Here is a 13086-nt window from a genome sequence, read left to right on the forward strand (position 1 = left end):
TGACCTGTTTGTGGGTCTGTGAAGCTAAAGTATCATCAACTATTATGTCAATGAAAAAATTATTGTAATTTTTGAAGTAAAACATCTTTAGGCTTGACTTGGGGGTAACTTAGAATATTTTTCTGACGGAAGTAACGTTGGTACTTCTGACAGAAAAAAGTCAATTGAATCAATTTTTAACCATTATAATTTAATGATTTAAAAATTGTTTATAATTGCTCAGTAATATTTTCTGAAAATCTCCGAGTGTATTTGTTCATTTATGACTACTTTCTAATAAATAATAAATAAAAGTTCTCAGTTTTCTGACGTTTGCGACATTTGTTTATTTTTCTTCGTCCATCGGACAGGCAAAATTTCTGAGCCCATAGAGCCATATTCGTTAATATTCAATAACAAAGTTTTATTATATGTGTGATATTAAAAAAAAAATATTTTTATTCAATTATTTTTTAATTTCACGGCTTTAATTAATGTTAGTACATATTAATTTGTATAAATTAAATCTTCTTGTCTTTCAACTTTTTAAGAATATTTGTTATATACTGGATGTCCTAGAAATAGGTGGAGAAACAAGGGCAAACGAAAATAACATATTTGTTTATGAGCTTTCAGATAAGCAAAAAAAGTATATATATATATATATATGTATCTGTTAATTATTCCTAAAGTTAATTATAATTAAGTTTTACTTCAATCGCGCGTAAAGATTTTACACACGCACACACTTTTTTAATAGTTTTGCCTGGACTGCCGAAGACAGAGAAAAAAAAGAACTTTTTAGAGGTTTTGTCGATTTGTATATTTGGACAAAAAGCAATAATTACTGAATAGACCGCTAGATGCAAGCATATTAATAAAGCTGCTTTTTAGCATCTAGTATTGTCTAAAAGAAACAAGTTATAATCTTTTTAAAATTAAGTATACATTGTGCATTTACGAGGGGCACACTGCAATGATCGGGAATAGTATATTTCTGATTGAGTTACAATAAAACCTTTTTTAGAATTTGAATACCCTCTTAGAACCTTAATGAAATTCATACAATTAAAATAAAAGTTCAAAAACAAAAACTATGTTGGTTTAAAGTTGATACGTCGTTGACAGAAAAGGAGCTCACGCGTGAACATTTTCGTGCCATAGTTTATCACAATTTTCGTCGCGGCTCAAGATAAATGTCTCAGTGAACTTGTTTCGATTTATGATGTTGAAGCACCGAGTCAAACGACAATATACCGCTGGTATGCCGAGTTCCGAAGCGGTCGTGTGTCGCTCAGCACTGTTTCTTCTGCAGGTCGACCAAGAACAGCGGTCACGCCTGAAAACATCGCAGCTGTGCGAACTCTTGTATTAGTTGACTTTGTAGATTGTAGTAGTATCAGAATGAGTGCGATTCAGTCGATATTACATAATGAACTTTGTGTAAGAAAGCTAGTTTCCCGATGGGTACCCCACAATTTGTCCGAAGAGAAAAAAGTCGGCTCGTGTATATTGGTGCCGGAATACTCTGCAACGCTTCAGCGGAGGGAAGTCAAATGCCGTTTATAATATCATCTCAAGTGACGAATCATGAATTTATTCATACGAACCTGAAAGAAAACATCAGTCAGAAGTTTGGGTCTTCGAAGACGAGGTCTAACCAACGAAAGTGGTTCGCTCCCGCTGCGTGTCAAAGAAAATGGTCGCTACGTTTGTCTCGAAAAAGGGACATGTTGCTACAACTCCTTTACAGGATCGCAGAATGGTTACCGCTGAGTGGTATATCACGGTTTGTTTGCCAGTAATGATAGCCGAACTCCGAAGAAATAACCCGGACCGTCGCATCATCTTACATCACGAAAATGCGAGCTCCCATACGGCTCGGAATGTAAATCATTTTTTGAAGCAGGAAAACGTTGAGCTGATGGGCCATCCTCCGTACAGTCCTGACCTGAGCCCAAACGATTTATTAACATTCGCTAGAATTAAAGATTTATTTCGCGGTCAACTGTTTGAAGACCCCGAAGCAGCTGTGGAAGTGTACAAATCAGCTATTTCGTCAACATCAACTTCAGACTGGAATTACTGTTTTAATGATTGGTTTGCACGAATGGAAAAGTGCATTAAGTTGAACGCAGAATACTTCAAAAAATAATAAAATACAATTTACCTATATTGTGCATGTGGTTTTTCTTATTTCCGATCATTTCAGTGTGCCCCTCGTAATATAGATCAACATGGCATTTTACAGCATTAAATTTAAATGAATACTTTCGAAGTTATTAAAGATTTAAAATTTATTGATACATAAATTTTTCAGTAGGTAGTGTAAACAATTACTCAAAATCCAATTCACAAGCCGAGTGCGAGCAGAGTCAAAGTATCGCAACGTTACTCGTACAAATCCGTGTATTAATAGCAAGGGTCAAAAACTAATTATGAGCAAGTACGGAGTAAGTTGATAAATGAAACGGGATTTGGGGCGTGCGCGCACCCCATCATACGCATTACACACACAAAACACGGGCTATTCACGCACACATAGATAGTTGTGTTTTGGGCGAGGCACGACGGCAATAGTTTCTTCAAATAACTATTTTTCAAATTACGCTTGTACCCGGGTCCCCTCTTAATGTTAAACAAGGCATATAAAACATAAACTATATAAAATAAGTGAATTTTATCACGCTTTAGGAGGTGTATGGCTTTCGTTTGTAGACGATGTTTTATTATTCGGTTGGTGACACAGAATTACTATTGACTCAAGTGTTTTGTATACACAGCACGTGTAAGACAAGTAACCCACATCTATACATATCTATAAATAAAATTGGAGTGTCTGATTGTAATATTGAAATAACCGTTTTTTACTACATATATATGAATATAAACACCAAAATAATTTTTATTACAATTTTTGGTCTATCTGTTTGTCTGTTTGTTCCGGCTAATCTCTGAAATAGCTGGACTGATTATTATTTTATTGGCAGGTAGCTGATGTAATAAGTAGCAATTAAGGTTACGTTTATTTTAGAAAAAATCTCTTTTATTTTAGAAAAATAAAGTAATTTTGCAATGTCCAAGAAACGGTCTAACTCTAAAAATGATTTATTTGGCAAAACAACGTTTGCCGGGTCAGCTAGTACTTAATAAAATCGATACCTCAGTTCCAAAATATAACAAGTATGATATTCGGTAACTTTGAGATAAGTATGAGAAATTGTTTCATAAACAATAGCCAATTAACATCACAGAGAAACAAGTTGTTATATGAATGCATTTTGGTTGTTACTTCTAATATTTCTTTATAAGACTAGAACATCGATCTTTTATCCATCTAGATGCGTAAAGCGTATATGTATGTTTTATTAAATATTATTATGATAACATATTTATAAAAAGAAAATTACAAATATAATAAATAGAGTCCCGCCGGCGTTGGTTCACATCAATTTCGCCGGTGGTTAGGGCAACAGACTGAGGATCTTTAATCCAGTTATTAAGCGAGAGCCTCTTAAGATGATGGTCGAGGCTCTCTGCTATAAGACCGTTTACGGAAACGACTATTGGGACAATTATTGTTGAATAAACATCCCACATGTCAGTAACCTCGTGTGCTAGCTAGGTCTAGGTAATTCGACAATTTGTCTATTTTAGCTTTCACAAGGTTATATCATCACACGGAATGGTGAAATGATATCAACAATAAATTCCCGACGCTCTAACCAATCTACAAACACCAAATCAGGCTTATAAGAATGATAGTTCTGTCCGTGATGATAGATCTGTCCCAGTAGAGCTTGGAACGGCTGTTTTCCAGAACTGGCTCCAGAGTATACTTGTAATACGGGACTTCAAAATGCACAAGATTGTATCAAAGAGCAAGTTGCTGATTGATAATCCTGACTTGGTTGTGTCTGTGCAAATATTATATTATTATCCTTATTATTATTAATTGTTATCTATTTAGCGTATACGTACTACAAAGCTGTGGAATGAGCTTCCTTGTGCTGCCTTTCCGGGACGTCGTACATGGCTAACTTCAAAAAAAGCGCGTACACCTTCCTTAAAGGCCGGCAACGCTCCTGTGATTGTTGTTGCAAGAGAATGTGGGCGGCGGTGATCACTTACCACCAGGTGAACCAGGTGTACGCTCATTTCTCCATAAAAAAAAATAGATAGACTGTGACAGCTGTGAAAACATCGAAAAAATTGAGCTCTATCTTGAGCAATGTACGCACACTTATACAAATTGCCATACAAATCGCGAGTGTAAGACATAGCTTGTCACGTACACTAAAGTATTAAACCTGGCCTATTTTCATTGTGGAGTATGTCTACCTCAGCCAAACAATCCAGTTGGGCAGGTCCAATTTCGCGAAAGAGGTCACTCGTTGAAACCACCTCGGATGGTCAGTGCTCGGGAAACTCCGTAAAATCTTCTCGTCTCAAATACTACAGCATCTGAAGATGAAGGTTTTCAACCAGTGTGTGTTGCCAGTGATGACTTACGGTACGCAGACGTGGTCACTAACTATGGGCCTTATGAGAAAGCCCATGGTCGCTCAGAGGCCAATGGAGAGGTCAATGCTCCCTGAGTTTCCCTGCGTGATCGAATCAGAAATGCGGAGATCCGTAGGAAAACCGAACTTACCGACATAGCCCAAATAATTGCGAAACTGAAGTGCCAGTATGCAGGGCAAATAGCCCGAAGGATACATGGCCGGTGGGGCTGGAAAATCCTTGAATGGCGACCACGTACCGGAAGACGTAGTGTTGGTAGGCGTTCCACAAGATGGACCGGGGATCTGGTCAAGATCGCCGGAATACGTCGAATGAGGGCAGCACAGGAGCGATCGTGGTGGAGATTATCGATCTCCAGTTCCGAAGAGTAACAATTCAGAAAAGGGTTCACATACAAAATTCAAAATAAATTTAAACGAATTTTTACTGTATCATCATCAACAGCCGGAAGACGTTCTCTGCTGGACAAAGGCCTCGAAAGGCTCATCAATAAACAGTACATATACTTTTAATGTATATTCTCATATGCTTTCGTTTTTTGTCTCTGTTTGCCAGTCGGCGGAGGCCTCCACCAGCCTTTTCCATTCCAGTCTTTCATTAGCAACTATATTCCACATTACTCCTGCCACTTCTCTGATGTCCAACATCCCATCTTCTTTAAGGTGTACCTGATTTCCGATTACCACCTTCCATACCGGGTACCATTTTGGAAACTACTTATACTAAATTAGACAAGAAGTCAATAATCTTTATTTATAACCGCCGCGCCATCGCAGTGCATTGTGTTTCACCAGTGGGAGGCTCCTTTGCACAGGATGCCAGCTAGATCATGGGTACCACAACAGAGCCTATTTCTGCCGTGAAGCAGTAATGTATAAACATTATTGTGTTTCGGTCTGAAGGGGGCCGTAGCTAGTGAAATTACTGGGCAAATGAGACATAACATCTTATGTCTCAAAGTGACGAGCGCAATTGTAAAGCCGCTCAGATTTTGTGGGTCTTTCAAGAATCCTGAGCGGCACTGTATTGTCTATTACTGCAATGGACAGGTCGTATTAACTACCATCAGCTCACGTTCGGCTCGTCTCTTCCCTTATTTTCATTAAAAAAAAGATTGACCGACGATCTGGTCAAGATTGCCGGGATAGTTTGGATGAAGGCATTGCAGGACCGATGGTCGTGGAGATCTTTGCATGAGGCCTTTGTCCAGCAGTGATTAGTCTTCCGGCTGATGGTGATGATGCTTAACCATTGTGCATACATTAAGTTGGCAATGTGCAATAATGAATGAAAACAAATAAAAAATTGTATCTACTCGTATTATATAATTTAATTTGTATATGTACTTTCGTAGATATAATTACTAACACAATTAGATTATAAGTTTAATAGAAATGGATCGTAGTTATCTGTAAATAAACGTTTTATTTTATTCTTATTATTTATTTATTAATTGGGTATTGCTCGGCTCTCTTTACTTTACCTAAAACATTAAAAAAGTCAACGTATGGTTCAAAATATAAAAATCACTGCCACCAGCGCCATCTATGTTCGTTGGAGTGTTTTATTATCGCCCTTAATTATAACGATAACTCATAAATTAATATTAAGTTAGTAAGGTTTTAAGAAACAACTATTTTTATAAGCACCACGTGCTTAGTCATGTGTACGCGGACGAAGTCGCGGGTATCAGCTAGTCTCTATGTCAAAGCGCCTTTACTAAATGATGTTCTACTATGTTATTGCCACGGACCTGTATAAGTACCACTGGACAGACAGACAATATATTAATTTGTATTTCTAAATCAAATTAAAAGTTTTATTATAAGTGCCTCTGCTGTAAATCTTATTAATTACGTGCAAGCTATATTTAAACGGTGATACAGCCTGAGACTCAATTATGATTGTCTTGTATTCAACATTATTTTATTGTTCATTTTAAATTACTTATTAATTGTTTAGATTTACAAGAGCGACATCTCAAGTCAATTTCCTAATATGCAAATATTGGAGTTGAGCAGGTTATCAACTTTAAAGTAGATCCTGTAGATGAAGCCACAACCTGAGAGTTGAACAAGACATATCAAGATTTACGGTCGATGCGTAGCTAGAACGCTTAGCTTAGTTGGTAAGAACGCTCGGACGGAACGTGAGGAACAAAAGACGCGGGATCGTGTCCCGCAGCGTTCATAGATTCTGGTGCAAATTAAATTTGTAAAGTTGAAGCGGTTGTAGTGATTTTATAAGAAAATACATAAGACTTAAGAAGACGATTACGTAATTACAGTTAAGATTCATTTCTACTGACTTCATTAAAAGAAGTAGGTTATTTGATTTGTCTTTGTTTGAAAGAGTGTCATTAAACAAATACAGGTATGAATTAAATAAAGGCACACCCTCAAAATTCTATTTTTCAACATTAATTGTTGTTTAAAAAGCCTAATGCATATAGAATGATTTGGAACTTAATGGCTATTTTTTAATATTATCTTATATAATTCTCGAGTCACAATGTTCGTTCCCGTACTCCTCCGAAACGGCTTGACCGATTCTCATGAAATTTTGTAAGGATGTTGAGTAGGTCTGAGAATCGGCCAACATCTATTTTTCATACCCCTAAATGTTAAGGGTGGTCCACACGAAATTTTTTTGACATTTTTTTTTAAATTTGTTTGATTATGAGTCAGCATTAAAAAATACATACAACTTCAAATTTTCACCCATCTACAATCATCAGTAACTTTTGTGTCGCGATTTTAATATCGGCAATACAACGTTTGCTGGGTCGTATATTATAAAATTCTGGTGTTACGGTGTTTATTACCAAACTCCTCCGAAACGGCTAAACCAATTTGTTTGTATATCGGGTAGGTCTGAGAATCGGCCAACAACTATTTTTCATATCCCTAAATGATAAGGGTCACCCTTAAATATTTTGTTATTTAATTTGATTTTTATTTTAGTATGATTCAGCATTAAAAAGTACATACAACTTCAAATTTTCACCCGTCTACGATCAACACCTATTTTAGTATCGTTATTTTAATATTATTCTATTCCAACCACAGATACGCAATAGAGTTGCAAGATGTCAATCGAATATAATGATTATTGTAATATGATAAATTTTATGTACGATAAATATTTGGTAGGTCTGAGAATCAGTCGTCATGTATTTTTTATACCCCAAAAATTTTAATTATGGAAATTTTTTATTCAAATAAAATCCAAGCAAAATCAGTTTATTCATGTAGGTCACGGAAATGACACTTATGAATGTCAAAAAAATATTTTTCTTATTGAATCTAACGCTACTTCGTAAAGGGTTGAGCTAATGAGAAGAATTAGCTAGAAACTCATTGCCACTCTTTTATATCAAGATCTACATTTCCATCGATTTACAAATCAATTACAATATAATATGTAAAATGATGCAACAAACACACTCAAACGTCAAATAGTCAATGTCTTACACGAGTAAGTCAAAAAAGTAAATGTAAATTAATGCAAAAGTTGTTGAGTACTATTATTATTACTTTAATTGGCAAAACAACGTTTGCTGGGTCAGCTGGTGATAAAAGTACAAGTCACGACTGGCAACCAGCGATAAGATATGCAGTTATGCAGCCATTAACTACCACATTTGGATGAATAGGTGTTGCAAAAGTGTCTAGCTGTATTGTAATATTATATTAAATTTTTGCTAACTGTAGCAGAAAATGATAGTTCCAAATACGTCCAGAATGGCGCTACTGTAGGAAGGTCGGTAGAATTGTTCTCTTTGTTTTTAATTTCATCTCTGCTGTTAGTAGACAGTACCTACCTATCAGCGGTGACCCGTATGTCCTCTCTTTCTTCTCATCTTTTCATCTTCATTTCATCTTCATCTTCATTCTCTCTCCTTCCCACAACCACAGCCGGTCCGAGGTTCGAGTCTCGAGACTCTCTGTTGCGTTGTCTTTGCGGCCTCCACGGCCCACGTCCTACTTCGCTGTGAAAGCCAGGGCTAACAGCAAAGAGGAGGTTTTAGTCGGTATACCCCTCACCTCTAGGATGGATCCACAAATAAAATTTTAAAAACAAAATTTTATCCAACTTCCAACTGAGCTTACCGTTCGAGTGACGTTTCGTCATTAAAATTTTGTTTGCTTTGTTCAACTCTCAGGTTGTGGCTTTACAACATTTATTCAGTTTACTAGCATTAATGGAATTCTCATTATGACATCATAAAAACTAATCAAAAAAGATGCATCTACTTAGGTCCAAAATTGACACCAGTAAATATTAAAAATTAACAGCAACCACGACTTCGGAAAAGGTTGAGTTTTAATGAGAAGTAGTCGCAAGAAACCAATTTTTTTACGGGTAGGGGTCACCTGGTGTTAAGTGATCACTGCCGCCTACATTCTCTTCCAACACCAGAGAAATAACAGGAGCGTTGCCGCCCGCTTTTTTTGAAGGTACCCATGTCGTATCGTCCCGGAAACACCGTATAAGGAAGCTCATTCCACAGCTTGAAGAAAGCTCCTTGAAAACTACACTGTGGAGGACCGCCACACATCCAGATGGTAGGGATGATATCCTAACTTGTGGCGGGTCGTGCAGAGGTGGAATTCGACGGCAGGAATCAGGTGAAACAGCTCTTCGCAACACTCCCTGTAATAGATGTGGTAGAAGACACACAACGAAGCGACGTATCTACGCAACGCCAAGTGATCCAGCTGTTCACAGAGCACTGGGTCTCCGACAATTCGAGCTGCTCTGCGTTGCATGGTCAAATAGATCGAGCTGATACTGGGGTGCGCCAGACCAGAGATCACAACAATACTCCATATGTGGCCGTAACTGCGCTTTGTAGAGCGCTAGAATGTGGGCCGGCTAATTTGCTACTCTTTAAAATTCATATTTACAGATGATGCTGAAAAATATCAACAATCTATTCGCAAATTGCCATAAAGAACTCAAAAGTTCATTTGGACTTTTACATGATATATCTTAGTTAAAAGTAAAGTTATTGAGTAGATGTATTAATTACACACAATGATAATGAATAAGGGCGATGCTGTAATCGCTATTATATTATGTATTCATATCAAATTTAAACGAAGCAACATGAAATAGATTTCGCAATGACAGGATTATTCAGTCGCCATAGATTCAATATCAAGTTAGTCAAGTTTAAAAAAAATGTTAGCAAGATCACATCAAGATTGTTTTTAATATTTTATACACTAAATATTCATGATATTCGAAATAAAACAACCAATATTAATAAATAACTCTTTAATATGTACAAAATCTTAAATAGATGCTAGATATAAAAATATATGTACAGTCTTATGGTATTTCATTATCGCTTTGATGTCATATATTCTATGTAGTAAGCAAGACGCAATATCCTGTGTGATGTAACTGGCCATAATCAGTAACTTAAACATTGCATTTACCTACAGCCACTACATAAAAATTAAATTAATTCACGGATTAGTAAAAAAATAAGGACTCCGTGTCACCTTACATAGCAGTGCAGCACCAAAACAAGCCAATTAACGTCTAAATACATAGCCCCACGCATACACTTACACTACTACAGGCCGATAGGCGGCCATTATGAGAACTGTCGTCTGTGACAGATAAGTTTGCGTCTCAATAAAATATTTTAAAAATGCCGTCGTGCGTTGTGTTAAAGTGTAGAAACGATACTTTATAAGTATATGTGGCCATATATGATTATTTAAGGGAGAAAAAATTGTGTAACTGTTATCCCTCGTAACCGCACACACACTAGCATAACGGTGCTTCACTTGCTAATATCATGGCGCGGAGTCCTTTTTTTACTCGTCCGTGACTTTATTATAATTTCCTGTCCAATAATGCCATTAAATCGTTTTGTTTTGGACCGAAATATATCACTTATACCTATTCACTTAAAGCATTACAATATTAATTATTTGCACTTTCAAATTGTTTAACAAAAACGAAAACTTATTGCTTCGAAGATACAAACAGCATTTCACTTTTAATTAATTACCTATAAATTTCTGTAAAATTAAACTTTTATAAGCAATAGACAATAAGGTTGGAACTGTGAAATTAAATGTATACATTTCGGAGATTCTAATATGTACCTCATTTCGTCATCACATAATATCAAACTATCTTAACTCAGACCATTAACTTATTTGTCAGACATTTTGTCATAGTTTTGTTTCATAGTGAAAATTGTAAATAAAATGCCGAAATCTCAAAAGTAATTTATAAAGCCGCTGTGGGCTGAAAAGATAAGTTGGGGGCACTAATCGCGTAATAATCAATAATTTATGGTTAAACCTTAAAGTCTCTAACTATTAAAAATAAAACTCTATTAAAAGTAAACATAATATCTATACAGCCAGTGTTCTAAAGTTATTTACTAAAACATTAAAAAGAGGTTTAATATTATACTTATCGTAAATGTAGAATGTAATTTTTTGTACGATATACTACGCTTAAATGGAAATTCGAGTTACTTACAGCCATTTATAACATTTGGCCATGAAGTTATGATAAACAGCAGAATTTAGAGGCCAAATACAAATACCTAGTACCAAATACTCATAAAATTGATACATTCATTAATAAAATATCTTCTTATTCTATCTAACGCCTGGCTTTTTTTATGTAGAAGACAATAAAAAATGTAAATTCAATTCAAAATTAAATTTAAGCTAGGCATTAATATCTATTTTAATTATTTATTTCGCTTTACTTAAGACGCTAAGGATACTAACACGTGATGAAGTCACGATAATGGTTTTTGAAGTTATCGCTAGATGGCGCTGATATCCAAAAGCAAAGCTACTGAGTAGAACCTTTATACAATACGTAGTTGCCTCGTAGGGCGTTTCTAGGGCATCAGACATGACATCAATATTCGACATTGTAAAAAATAGCTCTTATTTCAATGGTATAAAGCTACACATAATGGAAAAAATGGCCCTGACTATGACGAAAGCGCTTGTAACAGCACTCTTGCGCAGTGTTTGCATATATAATAAAATTCTACTTATAAGATCTAAATATCCTAGATTTGTCCATAAGACAGCAGTGGGAGTCATTACAAAATTATACTTTATGTTATAAGCTTATAAATAAGTATATAAAGACGTTTATACAACTAAATTATTTTGTTCCTTAACCACAGAACACCAGGGGTTTTGTCAAAACAAAACATTGGTGATACTGTCTAACGGTTAAAACGTTAAGATTTACAATGCAGACACTAAGTTTTAAAAAGTATTTATAGCGCAGTAAAAACTTATCGTGCGAAAAAACGGACAATTACTCTACAATAGTAATTACTAATGACTCTACAATGGATTTACAAAATTAATCCACTTATTGATGCACTCAACGTACCTTACAATAAAACCTTTTTGCTTTCCGCCTCGTTTTTCAATCGTTGAATGCGCCGTCTCTTCTCCAGGGCTCTAGACAGCAGTACCGCGACAGCAAGGGTTGTAATTCCAATAACAGCAGTGAATATCGAAACTCCTGAAAGCACTTTGATGACAATACGCGCGTACTGAGCAGCCACCGTCGAACATCCATGGCGTTCGTTAGCTAATTTATTTGTGAACTCGCAATCGATCGCGTACGGCTCCAAAAACCCGTGATAGAACACATCACAGCACGACGTTGGGAACTCATTCTTCCAATTTTTATAATCCCTGGGACTGTCAGCGCCGCAGCAATGCAGTTTCCTCTCGATAATCCCGAATTTGTCAGCAACTTCCACGTCAGACTTCGCTTGGAAATACACATCCCATACCGTGTCTTTAACGAAGTCGTCAGTCGCTTTGTTATCAGCGAACACCAAAGCAACAACAGAGGCAGCAATCAAAAATAAAATAGCTATCGACTGCGCTGTCAAAAACACAGTTATTAAACCTTTGCTCTTCTTGTGCACACTTGTAAAACCACAGCAGGAAACGCCAATAACAATTAGCGACACGATTAAGAAGATCCACGGAATCGCTTGTGGCCAATACACGGTGTAGTCCAGTAAATAGTGGTTGCTATTCCTCAGCGTTGTAAAATCGTGCACTTCACAGAAGAACCATATTGAAGTTGCAGCGATCCCTAATCCAAGGATCATGTAAATTGTGTTAAGAACGTACAAAGTCACTTTTGATATGCTGTAAGTACCCATGGTTGCGACTTGCGTGCGTCCGTACTCGCGCTCGAAATTGAATGGCGTGTTATTCGCTTGCGCTGAGGTATACGTAGAAGCATTGAATCAGAAATGAGTCATGGGTACTAATTGGAATCGAGTATGTCGTTTGAATAAAGCTAAGTTTCCATTCAAGTTTTGGTAATAAGTTTATTAAATCTCCTTTGTAAGTAATGAATTAATTAAGTAATTTTTAAAGGAATATGTGTTGTTGATATTAATGATGCTTTGTGTTGTGGACGAACAGTAATTAGCTAGTGAGAGTTTAATAAGAATAGGTACGTACGATGTATTGTATATACCTTTCCATTGAACGGAAGAGGGCGCGGTAGAATAGGCCTTTATTATAAAACCCACTATATTGTTAAAGG

General features: G+C 36.2%; 1 protein-coding gene across 1 annotated transcript; it reads right to left on the reverse strand.

The window, feature by feature from the left end:
- Window positions 1-9769: 9769 nt before the first annotated feature.
- LOC126977902 (23 kDa integral membrane protein-like) lies at window positions 9770-12726 on the reverse strand. Its single transcript, XM_050826537.1, has one exon. It carries the CDS (start codon window positions 12692-12694, stop codon window positions 11903-11905), a length of 792 nt encoding a protein of 263 aa, XP_050682494.1. The 5' UTR covers window positions 12695-12726; the 3' UTR covers window positions 9770-11902.
- Window positions 12727-13086: the final 360 nt, after the last annotated feature.

Source organism: Leptidea sinapis, chromosome 2 (assembly GCF_905404315.1).
Source record: "Leptidea sinapis chromosome 2, ilLepSina1.1, whole genome shotgun sequence".
NCBI classification, from domain to species: Eukaryota; Metazoa; Arthropoda; class Insecta; order Lepidoptera; family Pieridae; genus Leptidea; species Leptidea sinapis.